Genomic DNA, 23,298 nt, shown 5'->3' on the forward strand with positions numbered 1-23,298 from the left:
AAGATTGGTACTGCAAAAAGCAATGTATTTTGATCCAAGTGACTTCCTGTAACTTATACTCCCTCTATTGACTCTTGAATTTTTTTGAGCAATTAATCAGAACTTTTGGTTGGAATCCGCAGATTCTGAAATCATTCTATGCAGAGATTTTAATTTGGTTGCAAACCACATTTTAGATAGTCTAAATCAAATTTGTATCCTCTAAAATTCATAACAACTCTCAATTTATTTATTGAACACATTGTTCTGTCTTAGAGGACAATCAGGAGTGATAAATTTTTGCTTATGGGTGACGTTGGAGCCCAATGGGGAAAGCACTTTTCCATCAACGTTTCCAGAAGGTTTAGAGCGGTTTAGCATGCATGTATGCCTGTTCTCTTCTGCTTCCTCAATCTTCTCTTCCGTGGAACTGATCAGACTTCTTTAGTGTTGCAGTCACCTCAGTTCTTGGTTCTGATTTTTCACATTCTAAGTCCTGCTGCTGTGCAGATTAGCTTTGTTTTGTTTCCTTTGTGTCTGTATTTTTTTTCCAAACAACTTTGATTTGCTTTTTCTTCATTAACTTAATTCAGGCTGGGTATAGGCTTTCTTGGGATTTTTTTTTTTAAACCATCCAGTCATTTTAATTTTTGCTTGGGTCAAGTTTTCCAGACTGTATATTTGAAAAGAAGACCAGAACAGCTTCAAAAGGTATTCCTTGGGCAACAGGACAATGTCCATTGCAGTTACCCATTCTTGGTGCCTACAATGCCTAGGACTTGACTATGATTCCCCTCCATTGTATTCTCTGTTCACAGATGTCTGAGGGATTCTTAGCAGAGAAATATAGCAAGATAAACTTTTTTGGTCTACTGGCATCGGAGCCATTGATTTTAATGGGTCTAGCAGCTGCACTGGACGCTGGGAATGTCAGCATTTTTAAGTATTTCTTGGTCACCCTTGACATGGAGTATCTGTAGAGTTCACTGGGATTGATCACTAACTGATTCCTGCCCAAAGAATAAGAAGAATTCATTCTTGCCTTGGTACTGAGGGAATGTGATTTGCACATTGGGCAAAGGGTGAGATGTCTTTTTATTTTGTTATACCCTTACATGGTAGACAGGGAAGGGTGCTGCAATATTTCAAGATGGTGGTGCCAGGGTTAGGAGTTGAGTAGAATTGCTCCTGCCTCTCTTCTAAGGTACGGCGGGTTGGGTTCAGGCGGAGTCAGGGTTGTGAGGATTCCACTAGACAGGGATTTTTTTTATGTCAGAAAAGGGATTGGGGTCAGGGGATGGGCCACCAGGCTATCTGGGAAACGGAACTGTGTGTTGGTGTGTGTAGGGGGGACGACTACAATACCAGTGAAATCTTTAATGTGGGTAAGTGGGGTCAGGGAGAAGGGTGAGTGGTTGTGTACAATACACATGGAGGGAATATTTTCTGTGTCTTCCTTCCAGTCAGTACATGAGCCAATCACTGACAGGAAGGGTGACATTCAGCAGTGAGATGTGGATTACTGCCACAATTTTAATGTGGCAGTAATTTGTATGCTTGTTGAATAGCATCCTGTGACCTTTCCTCACTTTTGTGGTGGCTCTACCATGAGTCTTGCTGCCACAAATGAGTAGACGCCACAAATTTCTACAAAAAGTGTTATGTCGTGATTAAAAAAAAAATAAACTCCAGAAGAGATGACTGAAAAGAACTGTTGGAATTAGGGCTGCACATTAATTTCAATTAACACATTAGTCACAATTTTTAAAAAATGAAGCATCCCCGCCCCAGTCTGACATGATTGGTATTTCTCCCTGCACGTCGCTCCCTCGCCCATTCCCCTGTACCTTAATTGCAATTAATACATTTATTACTCGTAATTTTAAAAAATGAATTACCCCCGCCCCAGTATATGACATGATTGGTATTTTTCCCTGCACTTCCCTCCCTTGAAAGTTGCTTAGGCAGCAGCACAGCAATGTCTGTTCACTGTCTATTCCAGAGGCTTCCTCTGACCTATCCTGCCCCCTCTGACACAATTTCCTATTGCCTCAGGTGCAGGATGGGTCAGAGGGAGCCTCTGGAGTAGACAGCTTATAGACATTGCTGTGCTGCCACTGCTGTTTAAGGAACTTTGAAGGTACAGAGGAGTGAGCGAGCAAGGGAGGGAAGTACAGGGATAGATGTCTATCCTGCCACTGTATAAAACTATGCCCAAACTTTTATCATTTTGAAGTAAAAATATGCCACTTCTGGCTTCAGGAGCTGCAAAGTCAATTATTGTGATATATACTAAGCCTTTTATTCTGCTTTAATCCTTACACAGAAGAATGTAAAATGATTACTGAACACCGATCCTAACGTATTCTATATGATTTTCATAAACTAGGCTTCCTTCCTCACCAAAGACTAATAAATGCATACTTTGGTGAACAGACAAAAATCTAGGAGTCAAGGAAAGGACTTAAATGACTTTAGGGTCACTTATCTGGTTGTACAGGGCAATGAAAATAAGAGAAAAAGGTCATTTGGAGTTTAGCATCCATAGGAGTGGAGGAGTGGCCTAGTGGTTAGAGCACCGGTCTTGAAATCCAGAGGTGGCCAGTTCAAATCCCACTGCTGCTCCTTGTGATCTTAGGCAAGTCACTTAACAACCCTCCATTGCCTCAGGCACAAACTTAGATTGTGAGCCCTCCTGGGACAGAGAAATATCCAGTGTACCTGATTGTACCTCACCTTGAGCTACCACTGAAAAGGTGTGAGCAAAATCCAAAAAAAAAAAAATTGATTATAGTTGTGTTGTTCTTATCGTCAATAAAACAGATTTAAACATAAAAATCACAATTTCTTCACAAGTAGTATTACTCATTTATATTTACCTTTATTGTTTTATACTACTCCCCTACAGGAATAATGTTTCCAAATGGGAACAGGACCTAGGTGAGTCTTTTATACCTTGGATAAATGGGAAAAGGAGTTTCAATACTTGTTCAAGGTTTCTGTTGCTAGCAGTTTGGTTGAGAATGGTTTCAGGATATTTTACTGATGGTATTATACCCCAGTAAGACTTCAGAAGATGTTCCCCGCAGCCTCGATGACCTGTTGGAGGAACTGCAGGAATTGAGTCATCTTTTTTCATGTCTGGTGGATCTGCCATTTGGTTCAACCTTATTGGACTTTTGTTTTGGACACTTTGAAAAGTATACTAAATAAGTCTTATCCGAGAAGAGCAGAATGTTGCTTGCTTCATTTTAAGCATTCAGAAATCAAGGTTGAGCACCATAAGCTGGCGATTCCGCTCTTTACCACTAGTAAGCTGGCTTTAGCGTAGGCATTGAAGCAGCCTGACTTGCCTTCCATATCTCGGGTTGTACAGAAATTGGACTTTTATTTTTCTAAGTTGACAGCGTTGAGGCACGGACGCTTGGCTAACTTCTATTGGGGGTTGGCAGTCTTATAGTAACATAGTAAATGATGGCAGAAAAAGACCTGCACGGTCCATCCAGTCATGAAACCTAGAGAGCTGTACCTTATTTGGCATGTTCGTAAAGAGATTTTTTTTTTATGTAGTAAACTTGCTATCCAAGTTTATCTTTCTGTTACCACTGCTTTCCTGGGATGAGAGATTGGGAGTTATGAGAATGTTCTGATCTGTAGAGTATATTTGTAAATTTTTCTTGCATGTCAGTAAAACCTTTTTTTTTTTTTTTTTTGGAAAACAAAAGTGGGGTTAAATGGTCAGTATTCTCAATGGAGAAGGGTATCTGCGCTGGGACTATTGTTTTTTAAACATATTTATAAATGATTTCAAATAGGAATAACACATGAAGTGATCAAACTTGTTGACAACAAAGTTACTAAGACTTGCTATATTACAAGAGGATTGCACAAAATTGCAAGAAGACCTTACAAGACTGGGCATACAAATGGCAGATGGACCTATAGGACTAAATTCTGTATTTGGTGCTCATAAAAATGCTGGGCATTAGTCTATAGACGGTGCTCAGAGTTGAGCACCGTTTGTGGAATGGCATTTGGCGCCAGGATCTGCATCCGGTTTTGGGTTCAGGGATTTACACCAACTGAAATCAGGTGTGGATTCTCATGCCTAAATTGGGCACAGAACTCCCTTATTCTGTAACAGTGGCCACAAATTTCAGGAATGCCCCTGATCTGCTCATGTCCCTCCCATGACTGTGCTTTTTCTTCAGATCCTCACATAAAACATACAATCAGATCCCAGTGCCTAAAGATGTGCACACACCCATATTTGCGTGCACCATATATAGAACTAGGGGGATAATGTGAGCAAATGTAGATGCAAGGTTTCACATTAAGCGTCACTGCCTAGGGAAAGGATATATGTGTCAGTGTGATGTTGAACTCTTCTCAGTATGCAACAGCAGCTAAGAACATAAAGAGAATGTTAGGAATTGCGAGGAAGTGATGTAGGCCTCTTGGATGACTGCCTGATTTCGGGCTCCCAATCTTAAAAAATAGCAAATCTCTTGCTCGTTCGGGCACTTAAAACTGCTCACCAATAGAGAACAGAATCAGCAGTCACAATAAATAAGTAAATGGAGGATTAATTAAAAACCTATGTGTTTACTCTGGTTCCCTTTGTCTAATACAGTATTACATTTTCTTTAAAGATCAGAAGCCATTCAATGTGGCATGTATGCTAAATAACAGGGAAACTTTCACATTACTGTAGCTTATCCCAGAATCTCTGAAACTGCATGATCCTACAACATATGGGTAGAACATCCAGTTCTCGGAGCAATGAGTTGGCTAAGTGTCGGATCAAATAAGTAATTAGGTATAGGTAGATTTGAGGGATTATGCGGGAGTGTGCCTGCTTGGGATATCGCCTAGTGTTAAGGTCCCAAAGAAGAAATTGAAATTTAATGTTCTGGTTTTGGCAGCAAAAATGACAATTGCTAGGCAGTGGGAAGCTAGTTCGGGCCCCAGGATGCTCAAATGGAAGGGGTGCATTCCAAGCCTATCATAAGGAAAACCTGTTGATGCATAGGTGAGCTTATCAATGCAGTAAAGTCTGGGCTTCTGTCATAGAAGGAATTCCAGAACTGCTATAAATTGGTTTTGGGTATATGAAAAAAAGGTGAGACTGGATGGATGAGGTGAAGAAAAGTTGATATCTGTTTCTTTCACAGATTCTGTGGGGAGGGAAAGGGTGGATGAGAGGGGCCTATTTAATGGAATGGAAAACTCAGGGGTAGTACTCTGTGGAACACAGTTTAATAAGATTTCTTTTAGTAGTACTTGAGTCCTTGTTTGTGTTTTGAAATGTAAACTAAATGTGATCTTGGGTTGTATACTGTTTGTAGACTTAAGGTGGGGTGGGACTCTTAAGTTTACAGAAATATTTAATGCATTCTGTGCTATGAGTGTATTGGTATGTCTGAGACCAATAGAAAGCAAAGTTTAAAAAAAAAAAAGCTATTTAAATTTTAAGAAGTACAAGTACGGACGCCTAGAGCAGGAGCGGAGCCTGTGGGTTCAGCTCTTCCGTCTCCCCACCAGATTTGTTCTCTACCCTGCTTTACTTTCTGCAAGGAACGATGATTAAAGTTTCAGCATTTTCTGCTGTGCTGGCAGGCTTGAAGAAAAGACAGTTTTGAAGTATTTTTCATGTGCTATGGCATTGAGATTGACTCTCAGAGTTCTGGAGAAGCGGGGAGCTGAAGTTAAGAAGGTCTCGCCTTCAGCCCCGCCGAGCTCATCGATGAGCTCCCTTTGGCTCAAGGAAATCGTGTCGGAAGTGCGGGCAGTGGTAGAAGTGGCATTGGATGCTAAACTGCAGAAGTTGCAGGATAGAATTGAAGCTGCACATGAGCGTTTAAATAGCACAGACTTAGAATTTGATGTGCAACAACATCGCTTGGGAGCGTCTGAAGTCGAGGTGCAGAATATGAGCCAAGATATGGAAAATCTTCGTCATAGATTTCAACATATGGAGTGCAGATGGACTAGGAGGATAGAGCTCGGAATAAAAACTTTGCTTGGTGGGACTTTCTGAAACTGGTACATAAGTACATAAGCACTGCCACGCTGGGAAAAGACCAAAGGTCCATCAAGCCCAGCACTCCGTCTCCGACAGTGGCCAATCCAGGCCTCAAGAACCTGGCAAAAACCCAAAATTTAATAACGCTCAATGGACTTTTCCTTCAGGAATCTGTCCAGACCCCCTTTAAACTCAGCAAGGCCAGCTGCCGTCACTACCTTCTCCGGCAATGAGTTCCAGAGTCTAACCACGCGCTGAGTAAAGAAAAACTTTCTCCAATTTGTTTTAAACCTACCACATTCTAATTTCATCTTGTGTCCCCTAGTTCTATTATTGTTAGAAAGCGTAAACAAACGCTTCACATCTGTGACGCCTGAAGTTTTGGTGCAGACTCTAGAGACTTGGATTCCAAAATCTTTACACTTGCTCCTCTTGGAAGTTTCATTTAAAATAGCATGGGCTTATCGGCTAGGCTCGGGGTCTGCGAAGCCTAGAGTGGTTGTCTTTCGTGTGGTACATTTTGCACATAAACAAGTTATCCTCCAAGCTTTTAGAGGTGGACAGAATTTGGAATTGTCTTTATATTTTCAGGACTATACTGCTACCATGCGTGCTCGGAAAGCTTTTGCTTCCTTACGTTCTGAGCTTTATATCTGAAAAGTTTTGTGTGCCTTGCTTTACCCAGCGAGACTGAGTTAAGCATGATTTTCTTTTTCACTATAGTGGAGGCAGCACAAAGTTTTCTACAAACTATCCCAGCCAGAAAGAACATGCTCCTGTGAGCTTTCACTTTCCTTGTCGTCATGTTAGATTGTGCCTTTCTGTTTGGGCTATTTTATTATGTAACTAGTAAAACACACGCATTTCTCACAGAAATGAAACGGGTGCTAGCAAGGTTATCCTCCGAGTTGCAGCTTGGCCCCTTCCCTCCCCCCATCTCATCCGAGTTCCAGGTTCTGCTCCCTCTCCTCTGAGAGAGAGAGAGAGAGTGTGTGTGTGTGTGTGAGAATTAGACTATGTGCGAGTGTGTATGTGAGACAGTGATAGAGTGAGAGAGAGTGTGTCTCTGACAGAGAGAGTGAGTGAGAGAGACTGTGTGTGAGAGAGTACGATGTAGTCCTTGCAGCGCAGGAGTTGGGAGGTCAGCGGTGAGTTGTGGTGCGAGTTCTGCACGTGCCCGTTTTCCGCCACCCTGCTTGTTTCGATGCAGTTCTAGTGGCACAGGAGTCTGTACGTCAACAGCCAGTTGTGTTGCGAGTCCCTGCCGCACGGCCATTCCAAGTTCTATGGCTCCCTCTCTCCCTCCCTCTCCTCCCCTCCCCTCCGAGTTCCAGACACCCGCGCCGCCCTCCTTCTCTCTCTGTCCCCTCCGAGTGGCAGCCCGACCTGCGTTGGCCGCTCTCTTCTCTTAGTCCTCCACCTGCCCCTCGCCTTCCTAAGTGCCGGCTGTAAGTGCCTCTGAGTTCCAGACACCCACGCCTCCCCTGCGTTGCCGGCCCTCTTCTCTTAGTCCTCCGCCTGCCCCTCGCCTTCCTAAGTGCCGGCTGTAAGTGCCTCTGAGTTCCAGACACCCGCCCCTCCCTCCCTCTTTCTCCCCTCCGAGTGCATGCACAACCTGTCCTCAGCATGCCCCTTGCCTTCCTGCGTGCTGGCTTAATTTAAAACTTGTTACCTTGTGGTCCTGCAGCAGCAGAGAAAGTCGAGCAGGCATGGCGCTTCAGCCTGCCTTCCCTTCTGTCTCAGCTCTGCCTCTGGTCCCGCTCTCATTTCCTGTTTCTGGAAGGGTAGGACCAGAGGCAGAGCTGAGACAGAAGGGAAAGCAGGCTGAAGCACAGTGCCTGCTCGCCTTCACTGCTGCCGCTGGACCCCGAGGTAAGAGTTTTTAAATTCTGGCCGGCACGCAGGAAGGCGAGGGGCAGACGGAGGACAGGTCGTGCTTGTACTCGGAGGGGAGAGAGAGGGAGGGAAGCGCGGGGTCTTGAACTCGGAGGAGAGGGGGACATGGAACTCGGAGGGAGGGGGTCCTGGAACTCGGAGGGGAGGGGGGCTGGAACTCGGAGGGGAGGGGGGCTGGAACTCAGAGGGGGAGGAGGCGAGAGGGGATCTGGAACTCGAAGGGAGGATGGGGGAGGGGGGCGATTCTCGCCTCACCTCCAACGTTCTGTGGCTGGCTGGTGCTGGCTTCCCTTCCCTCTCACTGATCTCCCCTCTGACATCATCGCGAGGGCGGACCAATGGGAAGTGTGTTAACGGATCCAGACGTAGAACGTTGGTGGTGCAAATTATTATGTAGGATTTGCCATTGCATAGTGGAATGCTTTAGTATGTCTCTCTTTCGTTTCTTGTATAACTCTAATTACTATTCTTCAGGATAGAGGGTCTCGAATGTTGTGTCTTTGGGTTGGTTATATTAGGTGGGGGGTTTCATGGGTCCAGCCCCTTTGTTTTGGGGTATTACCTTATAAGGGGGTTGGGGTAGAGAAGGGAAGTTGGGAGGGATGGGTATGGTAAAGGAAGAGGATGGGGGGTTGTGTGGGAGGATAGCTATGGGTTGGGTGGGGTTGAAGATTGCAGGAGGTAAAGGGGGGTTAAAAGTAAACCTGCTTGATGACTTTTGAAAGTTTGTAGAATTTGTTTTGTTGTTTGTACTGTGATACCACCAATAAAACTAATGAAACATAAAAAGTACAAGTACATAAAGATGTTATCAAACAAAGTACAGGAAGTTGATAGTGTTGTGTAATGGTAAAAGGCAGAACAGCCATTATAAATGAGAAGGGAAAAATAATTCTGGATAAAGAATACTGAGATTGTTTGCTGTTCTTTGACTCCTAGTCCAGTTCTATTAGGTCTCTCATTTGCCCCGTCATACCATAGTTATTTCTCTGCCTCTCCTACCTCTCTCCTGTCTCTTCTTTTCCATTTTTTTCATTACACATTGCTGTTGTAAACCACTTTGCTTGGTTTCTCTCAAAAGGCAAAATAAGTTAAAATAAAAATTATGGAAGACAAAATGAAATATAAGGTCATGGTGCTGAAAAAAGAAAAGTCCAAGTGTAATTGAGGAGGCTGAGGGTCTTTTCATTTGCAAGAAGACCATATGAAGCCACAAGCAAATACCATCCATACAGACTATAAAATATTGAGTAGTATGCATTCTTTCATTGAGAAAGTAATATACTTAGTGCTTTTTGTTCAGAGTGGTTTAAAGACATGAGGGTCAATTATTTAAAGTGATTTAAACCTGATTTAAACGGACAGGAAAGGCTCCTGGCTGCTTAAATAGCCTGTCTGGGGTTAACTAGGGATTTTCAGCAGCACTTAACTGGAAAGTGCCACTGAATATCCCCTCTGACTGCCCATGCCAAAACCAGCTAGTTTGTGGGTGGTGGAGACAGGGCGGTACTTAAAGTTAGCCAGTTAACAGAGATTATCTGCTAACCAGCTGTATATTGGCTGGTGCCCAGATACCTTTGCAGGGATTTTAACAGTCCTCTGAGCCTCCATCCCCCTCTCCAATCCCATCTTCAAGCCCTGGTGGTCTAGTGGGGGCAATGTGGGCAGGAGCAAACTCCCCCCCCCCTCGCTCCTGCCCCTAGAAGCAGCATCCGGAAAATGCCTAGGGGCCAGGAGCGAGGGAGGGTTCACTCCTGCCCTCACTAGACTACCAGGGCTTGAAGGTAGGCCCAGAGAGGCCCAACCAAGATGGGAGTGAGATGGGGAGGGGGTCATTTTGAGAGAGAAGTATTTTAATTTCATGGACCTGGTGGGGGGAAGGAGGCCCCACAAAGATATTCAGGTCTCAGCCAGTATTCAGCTGAGGCCTGCATAAGCTCCAGTGGTCAGCACAGCAGCATTTAACCCCAGATATTCGGTGCTGGAGCCTATACATAGTCCAGCACTGAATATTGGGGGGGGGGGGGGGGCTAATCTAGCTGGCAGTGGTCAAGTGTTTAAAAAAAAAAAAAAAGGAAACCCCGCTGGCTGCCAGCTGAATATATAGCAGATGCCTCATTTAGCATATGACATCTAGATAAGAATTGGGACATCCAGGTCCAGATGTTCACAATTTGAGTATTTTAGAAAGGTTCTGCCAAATGTGGAGTATTGTGTAACATACAGCGGTTAGCTTACCTGAGTTTTAAAAAGGTTTGGACGGCTTCCTAAAGGAAAAGTCCATAGACTGTTATTAAATGAACTTGGGGAAAATCCACTATTTCTGGGACACTAAGACAGGACAACCAAGAATGGGAGCCTAATAGGCTCAGAATAAAACCACAATATCAGACACTTCCTGGATTTTCAGAAGGCGTTTGACAAAGTACCTCATGAAAGACTCCAGAGGAAATTGGAGAGTCATGGGATAGGAGGTAGTGTTCTATTGTGGATTAAAAATTGGTTAAAAGATAGAAAACAGAGAGTAGGGTTAAATGGTCAGTATTCTCAATGGAGAAGGGTAGATAATGTGGTTCCTCAGGGGTCTGTGCTGGGACCGCTGCTTTTTAAAATATTTATAAATGATCTAGAGATGGGAGTAACTAGTGAGGTAATTAAATTTGCTGATGACACAAAATTATTCAAAGTCATTAAATCGCGGGAGGATTGTAAAAAATTACAAGAGGACTTTACAAGACTGGGAGTCTAAATGGCAGATGACGTTTAATGTGAGCAAAGTGATGCATGTGGGAAAGAGGAACCCGAATTATAGCTACGTCATGCAAGGTTCCACATTAGGAGTCACATACCAAGAAAGAGATTTAGGTGTCGTTGTTGATGATACGTTGAAACCTTCTGCTCAGTGTGCTGCTGCTGCTGCAGCTAAGAAAGTAGCTAGAATGTTAGGTATTATTAGGAAAGGTATGGAAAACAGGTGTGAGGATGTGTTAATGCCGTTGTATTGCTCCATGGTGCGACCGCACCTTGAGTATTGTGTTCAATTCTGGTCGCCGCATCTCAAGAAAGATATAGTAGAATTGGAAAAGGTGCAGCGAAGGGCGACTAAAATGATAGCGGGGATGGGACGACTTCCCTATGAAGAAAGACTAAGGAGGCTAGGGCTATTCAGCTTGGAGAAGAGATGGCTGAGGGGAGACATGATAGAGGTATATAAAATAATGAGTGGAGTGGAACAGGTGGATGTGAAGCGTCTGTTCACGCTTTCCAAAAATACTAGGACTAGGGGGCATGCGATGAAACTACAGTGTAGTAAATTTAAAACAAATTGAAGAAAATTTTTCTTCACCCAACATGTAATTAAACTCTGGAATTCGTTGCCGGAGAAAGTGGTGAAGGCTGTTAGCTTAGCAGAGTTTAAAAAGGGGTTGGATGGTTTCCTAAAGGACAAGTCCATAAACCACTACTAAATGGACTTGGAAAAATTCAAAATTCCAGGAATAACATGTATAGAATGTTTGTACGTTTGGGAAGCTTGCCAGGTGCCCTTGGCCTGGATTGGCCGCTGTCGTGGACAGGATGCTGGGCTCGATGGACCCTTGGTCTTTTCCCAGTATGGCATTACTTATGTACTTATGTACTTATAAGGTTATTGCAAAACAGTTGCAGTAACTTAAGAATTGGGGGGGGGGGGGCATGGGAGGTAAGCTTACAAAGGAAATGCGTTGTCTGTGAATCATTTACTCAGTGTTTTTATTTTATTTTGGGGGGGGGGGGGGGGGGTCTTGGTTTTTTGCTAACCCTTGTCTGCTGAGGGCTGGACAATTTAACACAAGCACTCTAGTTCCTTGTCATCAAGCAGATGCAGCCATTACAGATGGGTTGTGTCCATCAACCAGCAGAGGAAGATAGAGAGCACACTTTTTTCAGTGCCTCATACCAGCTTGCTCCACTGCCTCTCTTCAGTATTCTCTATCTCCCCTAGCAGAGTGGCTGCAGCTTCTTCGAGCTCCATCTAAAATCTGCCTGGAGGTTGCTCCTGTGCTTTTGCCAGTTGTTAGCACGGGTGTTGGAGGCTATAGCAGCTTCACTTTAAAGGCACATAGGTTCGCCCTTTCCCTGCCTTACCCATACCTCCGTGGATGTGGACACATTGCTTAGCTTTCCCTGTCCTTTCCCACCAACAGTGAATGCAGACACACAGGTTCGCCCTTTCCCTGCCTTTCCCACTCACCTGAGCCTCCGGAGTTCTATTTACCTCTGCTTTCCTCACAGCGTAAAAAAAAAAAAAAAAGCGCTTAGACACTGGAACAGAGGTTTTTCCTTGCCTTTTTCTGTGGGACCGGAGCTGTGATACTTGGTCCAGTGAGGTAAGAGTGTTTTCTGACTCATCCGGGGTGGGCCCGCGATCGGGGCGATTTTGGTGCGAACCGCCATTTTGAATTTTACCGCCATTTTCGACGATGGCTGCGGAGACAGTAAAGCGCTGTTCCAAGTGTGGCAAGCGCAGATCAGCAGCGGGGCTCTGTAAATCGTGCTGTACAGACGTTAGAGCCGGCCCGAGCATGGCGAGTGACAATTCTTCGCGCTCTGAGCTGGCAGCGGACGCCATTTTGAATTTACCACATGGCGCGACCTCCGCTGAGACGGAGAGTCCTGAGCCCCGGGGGAGGCCTCGGAGTGAGGCTGATATGGGAGCTACTAGCCCCGGCAGAGATCCTGGTGCCCAGGGTGAGTTTTTCTCCCCTGATTTTGTCTTATTAATGCATAAAGCATACATGCTTAAAAGAGCTCTTCCACAAAGCCCGGCATGGGCCTCTTCTAATGCCCCCCCGGTGGATTCAAGCCTGGGTATGCCCTCTGAGGCGTTATTCCCTGATAATTGGCAGAATATGAAGCGCAGAAGGGCTCATTCCCCTTCAGAGAGTGCTGCACCTCCATGTTTCCCCCCCGTGGTCGGGCTGCGAGGATTCGGAGGACTCTGGCAGGCCTTCATGGTCTGAGGAGCCAGAGTCTGGTGCAGAAGTGACTCAGGATCTGGATGATCCCTCCGCGGTGAGGATTTTCCACCGTGATGAGCTGCCAGCACTTATTTCTGATGCCCTGCAGGCTCTCTCTATTGAGGACCCTGCCAGTGGCACAGCCTCCTCTGTGAATCCTAGGATGGCTAGTACCAAAAAGCCTGCTCGAGCCTTTCCTTTGCATGACTCCATCCAAGAGCTTATTTCGGCTCAATGGGCTGACCCCGAGGGACCTTTGAAAGTTTCCAGGGCTATGTGGCAATTATACCCTCTGAGTGAGGAGCATATGGCTCGCTTTGCTATGCCTAAAGTGGATGCCCTAGTCACAGCTGTGACAAAGAGAACTACCCTCCCTGTTGAAGGAGGTGTTGCCCTGAAGGATATTCAAGACCGTAGACTGGAATCAGCACTTAAACGGTCATTTGAAATTGCAGGTCTCACTATTCGGGCATCTGCATGCAGTTGTTATGCTGCTAGAGCCTGCCTGGCTTGGTTGCAACAGGCAGTGGAACAGCCCGGTGATGGAGCGGCCTTGTCCTTTCTTGCTGACGCCCTTTATGATATTGTCAGAGCTTCGGCTAAACACATGTTAGTAGCAGTGGCGGCTCGCCGTCTTCTTTGGCTACGGCATTGGATGGCGGACGTGGCCTACTTTGTGGTGCCGCGAAACGGAGGGTCTTTTCGCCCTATTCTGGACTTAAAAGAATTAAACAAGTCCCTGAGAGTGCGGCATTTTCACATGGAAATCCTGCGCTCCGTCATTGCAGCGGTACAGCCAGGAGAGTTTCTCACGTCTCTGGACCTGAAAGAAGCTTACTTGCACATACCAATTTGGCCCCCACACCAGAAGTTTCTGAGGTTTGCGGTGATGGGAAAGCATTTCCAGTTCCGGGCCTTGCCTTTTGGCCTCGCCACAGCTCCCCGCACCTTTTTGAAGGTTATGGTGGTAGTAGCTGCCTTTCTAAGGCGAGAGGGTATTCGGGTTCATCCGTACCTGGACGACTGGCTCATTTGAGCAAACTCTGCTGCAGAGAGTCAGCATGTAACAGCCAGAGTGGTCTCAGTACTTCAATCTCTGGGCTGGGTCGTCAATTTGGCCAAAAGTCACCTGACCCCCCTCGCAGTCTCTAGAATATTTGGGGGCCAGGTTCGACAGCCTCGGGGTATGTGTACCTACCCGAGCAAAGGCGGTTCAAGCTTCAGAATCAGGTCAGTCTGCTCCTGAGGATGCCCCGCCCGCGAGCTTGGGACATTGTCCAGCTGCTTGGATCGATGACGGCCACCATGGAACTGGTGCCCTGGGCGAGAGCGCACCTGAGACCTCTACAGTATGCTCTACTCCAAAGATGGTCTCCAGTATCTCAGGATTACCAATGCAGACTCTCTTGGCTCCCTGCGGCCCGACTCAGCATGGAGTGGTGGCTCTCAGACAGCATGCTGCGGTGAGGAATGCCGCTGGCGTTCCCCGATTGGTGCCTAGTGGTGACAGATGCCAGTCTGAAAGGCTGGGGCGCACATTGCAAGGGGAAGCATGCCCAGGGTCTATGGACACCCGAGGAGTTGGAGTGGTCCATCAACCGCCTAGAGTTGAAAGCGGTGTTTCAGGTGCTTCTGGCCTTTCAAGTGACCCTGGAAGGATTGGCTGTCAGAGTGATGTCGGATAACACGACAGCAGTGGCCTACATAAATCGACAAGGCGGCACTCAGTGCAGAGCTCTAGCCGCGCAGGCCGAACAAATTTGCCACTGGGCCGAGCTGCATCTAGAGATTCTGTCGACAGCTCACATTGCAGGTCAGAGCAACGTGCAAGCCGATTATCTAAGCAGGCATCAGATCGATCCAGCGGAGTGGGAACTTGCAGACGAAGTGTTCCTGCAGATATGTGCCAAGTGGGGCAAGCCCGTGATGGATCTAATGGCGACAAGCACCAATGCCAAAGTCCCGTGCTTCTTCAGCAGACGGAGAGATCCTCGCGCGGCGGGGTTAGATGCCTTGGCTCAACCCTGGCCTCCGGGCCTACTATATGTGTTCCCTCCGTGGCCCTTGATAGGGCGAGTGCTCCTGCGGATTCGGCTGCATCCAGGAGAAGTGGTTCTCGTCGCCCCGGATTGGCCCAGGAGGCCTTGGTATGCGGACCTCCGACAGATGCTCGTAGAGGATACCCTTCAGTTACCTCTGGCTCCCAACCTGTTGTCACAGGGTCCGGTGACCATGGAGGACGCCGGCCGATTTGGTCTTATGGCCTGGCGATTGAGAGGGCGCAATTGAGAGGCAGAGGCTATTCCAATAAAGTAATTACCACTCTCCTGCAAGCCCGCAAGCGTTCCACTTCCGTGGCTTATGCCAGGATTTGGCGCCAGTTTGAAGTCTGGTGTGCTTCCAGAGAGATCACACCCATGCAGGCTCCTGTCTCGCCGATTCTGGACTTTTTGCAGGATGGTGTACAAAAAGGCTTGGCCTATAATTCCCTGCGGGTGCAAGTGGCAGCGTTGGCTTCCCTGCGTGGCAAGGTTGAAGGCGTGTCTTTAGCTGCTCATCCAGATGTGGCACGGTTTCTTAGAGGGGTGCTTCGGCTCCGTCCTCCCGTACGTGCACCTTGTCCAGCTTGGAACCTGGGGCTAGTGCTGAAGGCCCTTCAGGGTGCTTTCTTTGAACCGCTTCGGTGTGCTTCAGAGAAAGATTTGACACTGAAGGCCGTCTTGTTAGTGGCCATTACGTCGGCGAGACGGGTGTCAGAGCTCCAGGCGCTGTCCTGTAGAGACCCTTTTCTGCAGTTTTCAGAGTCCGGGGTCACGGTTCGGACCGTGCCTTCCTTCTTGCCTAAGGTGGTTTCAGTGTTTCACCTAAACCAACCTATTTTCTTGCCCTCCTTTGTCAAGGAGGAGTTTCCAGAATCTTTTGGGCAATTGCACCTGTTGGACGTGTGCAGGACTCTGCTGCAGTATCTGCGAGTTACTTACTCTTTCAGGACCTCTGATCATCTGTTTGTTTTGCTATCAGGTTCTCGCAGAGGGTCTCCAGCGTCTAAAGCCACTATTGCCCGCTGGCTTAAAGAATCTATCTTTTCAGCTTATTTGCTTGCCGGCCGGCCTCCGCCTGATGCCTTTAAGGTGCATTCCACTAGAGGAATTTCCTCTTCTTGGGCTGAAACTGGAGCACTCTCTCTTCAAGAGATTTGTAGTGCAGCAACATGGGCTTCTAAGCTCTCTTTTGCCCGACATTACAGGCTGGATATGGCTGCCAGGAGGGACACACATTTTGGAGCGCAAGTGCTGGCGCGTGGTGTGGCTTGTTCCCACCCTATCTAGGGATTGCTTTGATACATCCCATCTGTAATGGCTGCATCTGCTTGATGACAAGGAAGGGAAAATTAGGTTCTTACCGTGATAATTTTCTTTCCTTTAGTCATAGCAGATGCAGCCATGATCCCTCCCTGTCTGAATGCTATCTGCTGTAAATCTATTTCAGGTTCTGTTCATGTTTCCTGAAGATTCCGTCCTTGGGAGAAAGTCGGAAAACAGTCTTCAGGATTCTTTTTCAATTAAAGGAGGATGACTTAATTCCCTCCAGTTTCATGTTTTGGAGGATGAGTTTATTCCCTCCGGGAGGATGAATTTATTCCCTCCAGTTATGTCTCAGTGGAGGATGAGTTTATGCCCTCCGGGAGGATGTTTCATTCCCTCCATTCTGAGTTAATGCCCTTTGTTGTAGGGCCATCGGTCGCTGTGAGGAAAGCTCATGTTATTCCCATTGCGGTTTGCCATACTGCTTTGGAAGCTTCAAATACTGAAGAGAGGCAGTGGAGCAAGCTGGTATGAGGCACTGAAAAAAGTGTGCTCTCTATCTTCCTCTGCTGGTTGATGGACACAACCCACCTGTAATGGCTGCATCTGCTATGACTAAAGGAAAGAAAATTATCACGGTAAGAACCTAATTTTCCCATCCAGGTTCACCAGGTTGTCCACTTACACCAACAGCTTCAGACCTGCTGGAAAATTTTGCAATTTAAAGGTAGGTGCTCTGTGCACGGAAATGTCTGCATTGCTCAGAGTGCTCATTTTAATACTAATGAGCTGCTTGTAATATATTTGCATAGGGCTATTGGTAGCTGCTATGGTGAACGTTAAGAGACCCAGAACTCCTTTGTGCATTAGATGGTAAATAATGTTTGCTTTAAACCGGGTTCAACTGGTCTAAAGCAAATGTTTCAAAATGGTAAGCTTTGTGTATCGGACCCTAAGTGCCTTATTTGGTAAGGTGTTTGTTCAAATTATAAAATATAAACTGTTGATTTACACTGTAGTCCTCCCCTCCCCCACTTTTTTTGGGTAGTGGTCTTCTCTTTCTGAAGGAATTGAATGAAAAATGTTGCTGTACAAGAATTCCATCAAGGTTGTCAGAACTATTAATCTTTTTTTCTAGAATGATTATAGATAGAATGCAAATTCTATAGTCTGTGCACTTATTGAAAATTGCTTTTGTGTTTTACAGATGTGTAGTTTTTAACAACAGAGGAATTGCTGGTGAGGATCTCTTGGTAAGCTTTTTTGTGCTTGTAAACCTGCTTTGTGACTTCTGGAAATATGGGACATCAAATTTTAAAAAATTAAATAAGTTAGAAGTTCCACAAGACACTTATTTTATTTTCATATGATACATAGGCAAACATAATGCTGTTGTAACCTGCCTCTTGCCGTGGGGATAGGGGTATCTCTGGTGGAACTACACAAACAAACCAATTAAAAAAAAAATAAAAGACTAGGAAAGGTGGGGATCAAGTAGCCAAAATGACCAGTACTGTAAAATTTAAGACTCTAGTTCAGTGCTTCTCAGCCCTCTCCAGGATGCACTCTTGCCAATTCAAGATAACCACAATGAATATGTATGAGATGGATTTACATTAAGCAGAGACCCATTGTATGCAGATCCATTTCATGCATATTCATTGTGGTGATTCTGAAAACCTGATTACCTGTCTTCAAGAGAGGCTTGAGCAGCCCTGGTCTAAGTGACCTGAGGGAGTCATAACATCTCAAAGCCTAAGCTGGAATAGCAAAATATAAAGTACTCAAAACTTGGAAAATACAAGTCCACATGTTTTGCTGATACCTGAAAATTAGGTAGAAATTGGGTGGCGGAGCAGGTGGGGGGAAGAGGGGGTTGGTGGTTGGGAGGCGAGGATAGTGGAGGGCAGACTTATACAGTCTGTTCCAGAGCCGGTGATGGGAGGCGGGACTGGTGGTTGGGAGGCGGGAAGTACTGCTGGGCAGACTTGTGCCCTGAATAAGGCAGGTACAAATCAAGGTAAGGTATAAACATATGTTTGTCTTGTTGGGCAGACTGGATGGACCGTGCAGGTCTTTTTCTGCCGTCATCTACTATGTTACTATCACATGTAAAAATGTAAGCAATACAACTATAGGAAAACAGGTTATATATAAATCACCGTCCAAAAGTGTCCTTGTTTCAAGTCTTGAGACCCAAATAGGCATCCCTATTGGCAATCTTCTCTCTTCCTAAATCCTTAGGCCCCGATCAAAGGTAAATGCAAGCGCTAGAGGCCACTATTGCCCGCATTTACTTTTTCACCTATGATCAAAGAGGTCTGGCGTGGCACTGTCAACTGGTGCCAGGAAATAGCACAGAGCTAATTTAAATTAGATTTAAATGAGCTCTGCAGTATTCCGCCCCTATGATCAGAGAACAGCGCTCCAATCGTAGGGGCAGAATAGCCTTAACCCTACGCCAGCTCAGAGCTGGTGCTGGGGTTCCCGCCTTCCACCCATTGTCAGAATTAGGCAGTCCGGGCTGTCACTGTGTCCTGGGGGTCCATTGGATCCCCGGACCTCCCAATTGCTTAGGTTGTGGTGGCCTAGTGCCCTCCCCCCCCCAAGACAGGAGGCTGGCGGTCCAGTGGACCTCCAGCCCCTGTGTCACTGTCTTGGGGGGGTGGCGGCTTGTAGGGCCACTAGGCCACCAGGGCCTCGGCGATTGGGGGATCCAGAGGTTCAGTGGACCTCCTGTTTACTGTGTTTGGCAGGGCCAGGACCTGTCAGACAAGTGCGCATGCTCAGACACAAACCTCCCACACTTTACCCCTATGATTAGAGCTAATAGCATGTCTAAATTTGCTTGCTTATTAGCTCTGATCATAGGGGCGTTTATTTCCCCATGCTGTTCTGCCACTAATTTTAAAGCGATCTTCGGAACAGTGCAGGGCTTCTGATCATAGGCGTCTTAGTTATTCAGGGTCCTGAGCTGAGCATCCCAGATTTGTGGATCAGAACATAGGTGTAATACTGTCCATTTTTAAGTGCCTAGGAGCTTAAGGAAAAAATCCCTCAAACCTCTATCACTTTCTCTGTGTCCTTGGAGATACACTGTGGGGATGTTGCTGACCTCCGCAAATAAGTGATACTGATATGCACCTTTTGAGTGCTATTCACTTAACCGGTGTGTATCAAACACCCAGATTTATTTATTTGGTTTCCTGCCACACTTGGCTGGCCTTCTGTTACAGAGATTTAATGTGGACAAGTGCAAAGTGATGCACATTGGGAAGAATAATCCAAATCTGAGGACAAGCAGGCCATATTCTCACATGTTGGTGACATCATCCACGTCGCCCTATGCGGAGCTTCAATAAAGCCAAAATAGCTTCAAGAGCATTCGCAGCATCCCCACCGGACATACGCAAGTACCTTCCCACACGCTGTGAGAGCACAAGACCAGCAGTCTCTTCATCTGCAGTGAGGAGAGAACTGTTGAGTGCGCTCATGAAAATATTTCAAAGCATTTCTTCCTGATTCAGCGAGGTCCAGTGAAACAAGTCACTCTTGTAGAAGATTTTGCAGTTTATTTGGTGGTTGAAGATTTTGCAGTTCACTTGCTGGTGAGACCAGAAGGTTTTGCAGCTTATGTGTTGGACCATTAATTTGGCAGTAGTGCGTGGATGGTGACATCGTTGAAAAATTGTTGGAGGACGACAGAGGACTTCGATGCACACATTTCATTGTTGGATAAGTGTGATTTTCCCATATATTTATATAGTTGAGGTATCATTATACTTTGCTCTGGTATACTCCTTTTTTAATTACTGAAGAAGGATATCCATGTGCACATTATTTTTTTTTATATTTTGACTCTTATTTAAAATATGACTTTGTCTCTTATTTCTTTATCTGATGAGCAAATTCTTCTGTACCTCAAAAATTGTGAAACATGAAGACTGTTCTACAAAGAAATAGATGACATCTCTCATAATAAAGAAGCAAATTCCTCTACATTTCTTTATGAAACACGGTAGTAACTAACTCAATGTTTGATTATTCGCACATCAAGAAATGATATCTCAGTATGATGCCACTGCATTGTAAATTCCAGTGTACAATGACTTTGACTAGAAACAAAATTCTTCCAATTATAATGATGATCCTGCCCATAGGCAGAAAACATCATCGATGAAGCGTATCCACATCTGCACCTGCACTTTCTAAAAAAAAAAAAAAAAATCCGTATATTATTTTCTCTTCAAAAAAGTCACAAACAAATTTGCTGCTGATGGGGCCATGGTAGCTCCCATAGCTATCCCTGAAATCTGTTGAATAATTCTTTCATCATATTGAAAATTTTCTTAGCCAACTGTGCTAACGAGTTTCACTTGCTCTTAAAATTGAGTGAAGAAAAATAAAAAAAAGTACAAAAACGCATGAGAGGTTTTTTATGCCATTGATAATATTGCAGCCAGTGAGTGACCGCAGCAAAATATTGATGGTTTAGCTCATAGAGGCTTTTTTCTGTGTGTTGAAGTGCTATTAATATGGGTGATGGTATTATGTGGTGACTTTGTGATTACATCTCCTCTTACATGGTATTTTGAGAACAGGGTCTCGGAAGTCTCAACAGGAAACATCCCTGACCATTGCAGGACAGGTAGACCCAGTTCCACTTTCTGCAAGCAGGGTCAGATTAGGAGCAAGAATTCTGGAATTAAATTTTTATTTATTACAAAAATAGGGGAAGATAGGTGTTCAAACAAAGCTAGTAACACAAACTGGTTTGGCTTGATGTAATTTCTAAACATGAACTGAGGCTGTGGATGTTATGGTCTACTGACCTATTCTTTTGCTAAGATGGGAAAGAGCACCTTTGTAGGAAAGACTCATGGAAACGAGGAGCCCTTTGTAGGGCCTTTGTGATGGGATTTTCTATCTCTTAATTGGTGATCCAGAGCCCCTGCTTGATGTAGAATTTCTTTGGACTAAAACTGGAAAAAGATTCAGGATGTCCATTTCTAAGTGTAGTACCAGATCTAACTTTAGCATTTATGGATAGTCACTGAAAATATTGGCAGTTTTTGAGGAGCAGTAAATTCTCAGAGATTTGGTCCTTTTGACTCGGTATATGAATTTCTGCCACTGGTATGATTCTTTCACGCTAAGGGCCCACAAGCGAATTATTGGAAAGGGCTTCCAGAGGGATCCAAGATGGCCGCATAGTGAGTCACTGCTTCAGACTCGCCCAGACTTTCTCCAAACAAACGCTGTGAAGGAGCTCCGAAGCTCCTGCGATATGGGGAAAAGGAGAGGCAAAGTACGGGCTACTCCCTCTACCCTCACCGGGACCTACCTCTTGCAGCAACAGACATTGGAACAGTTTGGGATGATGACTGGTCCCAGGCATGCTTCCTCCCCTGCTATCGGTGCCGACGCTCCTGAGTTGGCCAGCAGTGAAAACAGGGTTTCTTTGAGCCCCGTCCAGCTTACGGCTCCCCCACAGCCAAGAGGGGGTAGAAGCTTAGGCAGTTCTAGCAATTCGGACTCCAGACAGGGATACAGATGTGCAGGGAGGGAACCTGCCCACGCTGACAAACGCTGAGGACTGGCTTGGAGGAAGAATGAATTGTCTCACAAACTATGCCTTCACAGATTGTGAGTACGCTGAACCAGATTCTAAGCGCTCCCCCTCCTGCTTCTTCTTTGGGGTCTTTGGTTAAACCTGCCGTAGTGACAATGGAGTCACTCTGGGATTTGACTTTTACATTGCATTCCTCCTTGCAGCAAATAACAATTAAAAATACTGTTGAAATTAAGGTATTGTCTGAAGCAGTCCTTCTACAGGCACAGACAACTGCCCAACAAACCTCTGAGGTAAAACAATTAGGGTAAAAAGTACAAACATTGGAAACTTTGGGACAAGTCTCAATTATGGATAGAAATTTTACCTTACGTCGTTTACAATACCTGGAAAATCAGTCTAGAAAACTTAATTTCAGACTAACTAATTTTCCTAGATCTCCCCTAATATCACCAATTGATAGGGTAAAAAAATATTTGGTTGAAATATTAGGGATGTCAAGTGATTCACTGCCTTCTATAGTTCGGGCACAATATTTACAAAGTAATACAAAATTGGATGGTGGAACTTTTCAACCAGAAATAGGAGACGATATGACTCTCATCATCATTCTTAGAATCCTCATTGGAAGTTATCACTTGGAGAACTACTGTGGTGGTCTCTTTTGCCCTGTAGATGGACCGAGATACTGTCCTGAAACTTTCCTTTAGACACTTGGATTCCATGTTTTTAGGATCTAAAATAAGAATTTATCCTGATCTTTCTAGAGAAACCCAGAAAAGGCGCAGGGCTTTTTTGGCCCTGCGCCTGAGGACTTTAGCCCTCTGGGCTAATTTTGTACTAAAATTTCCCTGCATTTGTCGAATATATTGTTTCAATCTAAGCAGTTTAAATTCTTTGATCCTATACAGTTAAAGGAATTTTTGTTGGCGAAAGAGGATGTTAATGTAACTGTTAACAGCACACTATGATAGGCTTGTGGAGGAGTAATGAGTAGCAGTAACTATTTACTAATTTCTTTAAATTATTATTTGAAAAAATTTTTTTCTTCTCTTGGATCAAAATTGCTTAAAAATAATGGTTGAAAGTAAAATATTCATTTCCACTTAATTGATAATATGGATAAATGATTTGTTATTTTCTAAATTTTGCAGTCATCTCTTTTGGAGTTGTGTAAAGTATAAATGAATAAAAATAAGATAAAAAAAAGGGCTTTCAGAGCAGGGGAATCTACCAAAGAAGATATGGGAATGGCTATAAGTTGCTAATGTGAGCTGCTAGGTGACAGCCTATATTTTGAGTTCTGTGCAGAACTAACCCACAGTTTCTACCTGCCTGATCACTAGACAGCCTGTTCCTGCAGACTCTTTCCAGCCCACAGCCTCTACTTCCTGCCCTACTGGGTCATTAAGCAAGTCTGTACTGTGGGCAAGCCTGCAGTCTATACTGTCAGTGAATAACATAGTTACATAAACCCACTTAGCTTTTATTAGCTTAGTGGCGTCCGATGTATCTCTGCATACA

The 23,298-nt window shown here is 45.1% G+C and overlaps 1 protein-coding gene across 1 annotated transcript in view; it reads left to right on the forward strand.

Moving 5' to 3' along the window:
* The window catches only part of ABHD3 (abhydrolase domain containing 3), a 100,676-nt gene that overhangs the window by 13,984 nt on the left and 63,394 nt on the right, over positions 1 to 23,298 (forward strand). The window contains exon 4 of the mRNA XM_030212823.1: positions 17,410 to 17,455. Coding sequence (XP_030068683.1) covers positions 17,410 to 17,455 — 46 coding nt within the window. The remainder of the gene's footprint in view (positions 1 to 17,409; positions 17,456 to 23,298) is intronic.

Source organism: Microcaecilia unicolor, chromosome 1, assembly GCF_901765095.1.
Source record: "Microcaecilia unicolor chromosome 1, aMicUni1.1, whole genome shotgun sequence".
Lineage (NCBI taxonomy): Eukaryota > Metazoa > Chordata > Amphibia > Gymnophiona > Siphonopidae > Microcaecilia > Microcaecilia unicolor.